At 36.0% G+C, this 1,815-nt stretch overlaps 1 protein-coding gene across 3 annotated transcripts in view; it reads right to left on the bottom strand.

Moving 5' to 3' along the window:
* The window catches only part of LOC110451942 (diacylglycerol kinase zeta-like), a 79,416-nt gene that overhangs the window by 2,944 nt on the left and 74,657 nt on the right, over positions 1-1,815 (bottom strand). For all 3 annotated transcript variants that reach the window (XM_021500179.1, XM_021500194.1, XM_021500188.1), the window contains one exon: positions 153-274. In XM_021500179.1, the coding sequence (XP_021355854.1) occupies positions 153-274 (122 nt within the window). The remainder of the gene's footprint in view (positions 1-152; positions 275-1,815) is intronic.

Genomic DNA, 1,815 nt, shown 5'->3' with positions numbered 1-1,815 from the left:
TCTACAGGTGAGAATTACTTTACAGACTTTATCTACAGGTGAGAACTACCTTACATACCTTTGTCTACAGGTGAGAATTACTTTACAGACTTTATCTACAGGTGAGAATTACTTAACAGACTTTATCTACAGGTGAGAACTACCTTACATACCTTTGTCTACAGTGGAAAGTTTCCTGTTGCGAGGTTCAGCTGTGGCATTCGACACCTGGTGAAATTGATTGTAACTTTCTTTGGCCTTAGGACTTTTTGACACAGGTGACCCGGGCTCTGAGCTGTCAACAGAGTAACACATTTCAGGGATGTAACAAGCTTACTTCATGGGAAATAGACATCACAACATTAGGATACAAGATCTTTCTTCATTTTGTCTGGGATATGTTTTATCACTAGAAGTAAGAATATTTAAAAAGATCTTAGGGTGTCCTTATATTTTAAACTGAGCCTGTTGCTGGTCTCTTATCACAGACACTTAAATTTTCAAATTTCAATTGACATGTTTTGAAGTGATAGCTAGATCACCAAATTCTATACAAAAAAAGCACATTACATATATATAATAACCTGTTCATACAAACAAGTGCCACATACCCACTTACCACATTCGTACAATAGCTTCAGACTTACAACATTAATACCATAGCCACAGACTTACTACATTCATACAATATCCACAGACTAACCACATTCATACAATAGCCACATACTTACCACATTCATACAATAGCCACAGACTAACCACATTCATGCAATAGCCACAGACTTACCACATTCATACAATAGCCACATACTTACCACATTCATACAATAGCCACATACTTACCACATTCATGCAATAGCCACATACTTACCACATTCATACAATAGCCACAGACTTACCACATTCATACAATAGCCACATACTTACTACATTCATACAATAGCCACAGACTTACTACATTCATACAATAGCCACAGACTTACCATACATGTAGATGGGATTGCCTGCCACAGTATTTCTACTCTTTGACAAGCTTCCCTTTCGAAAAAAGTGCAGGTCTACCAATCCTGCCAATTTGATTGGCCAATTTTTATATCTCAAAAGGGGATATTCTTTTCTAATATGGCATCTGACAATTATCGGTGAAAAAATCAAACCACAATTTCTTACAGGCACTTTTATCTCTAATTTACTTTGAATTGGTCACTTCTGAATAACATTGTTGTTAGTGATCATGGGAACAACTCTTAATACTGCCGGTTGAGAATTAACTGTTTCATTCACGAAGGCTTGTTTCAAACAGGCGTTCAACGTGTCCGTTATTTAAACCCACATCAATGAGAACAGGGACCCATTATATTTTGTTCAAACAGTAATGTCAACTTTGAAAGAAAATATTTTCACACTGATTTCAATACGTCTACCATACTGAATGCTCCTTTTTCAACCTCCCACATGTCTCCAATGTAAACTAGAGAGAATTTGCCACATCCACAATATAGCGAGAATAAAATTGTCTAAACTTTAGTTCTCACTAATTCAGTTGACAAGACTGAATTAACCATCAGTGATGGCGTTCCTGATCTGTCTTAGCATCAAAGAGTGCAACACAAACAAGAGGCCCATGGGTCTTAACGGTCACCTGATATATTTATACAGAGAGTTGATTTTGTTTTTAACATGAACAGAAATATTATTCAAAGTGACAAAAAACAATAAAACCACCTTATTCAATATCTAGCATACAGATTTCAGACTAAAAAGTATTTGAAACTAGCACCTCTAATTCTAAACAAGGAAAATGAAGAAATTTTAGCACACTGACTCCTTTGAGCC

Source organism: Mizuhopecten yessoensis, unplaced genomic scaffold (assembly GCF_002113885.1).
Source record: "Mizuhopecten yessoensis strain PY_sf001 unplaced genomic scaffold, ASM211388v2 scaffold675, whole genome shotgun sequence".
Classification (NCBI taxonomy): Eukaryota; Metazoa; Mollusca; class Bivalvia; order Pectinida; family Pectinidae; genus Mizuhopecten; species Mizuhopecten yessoensis.
Note: the sequence above shows the minus strand (reverse complement) of the source record. Positions and strands in the feature narration are given on the sequence as shown.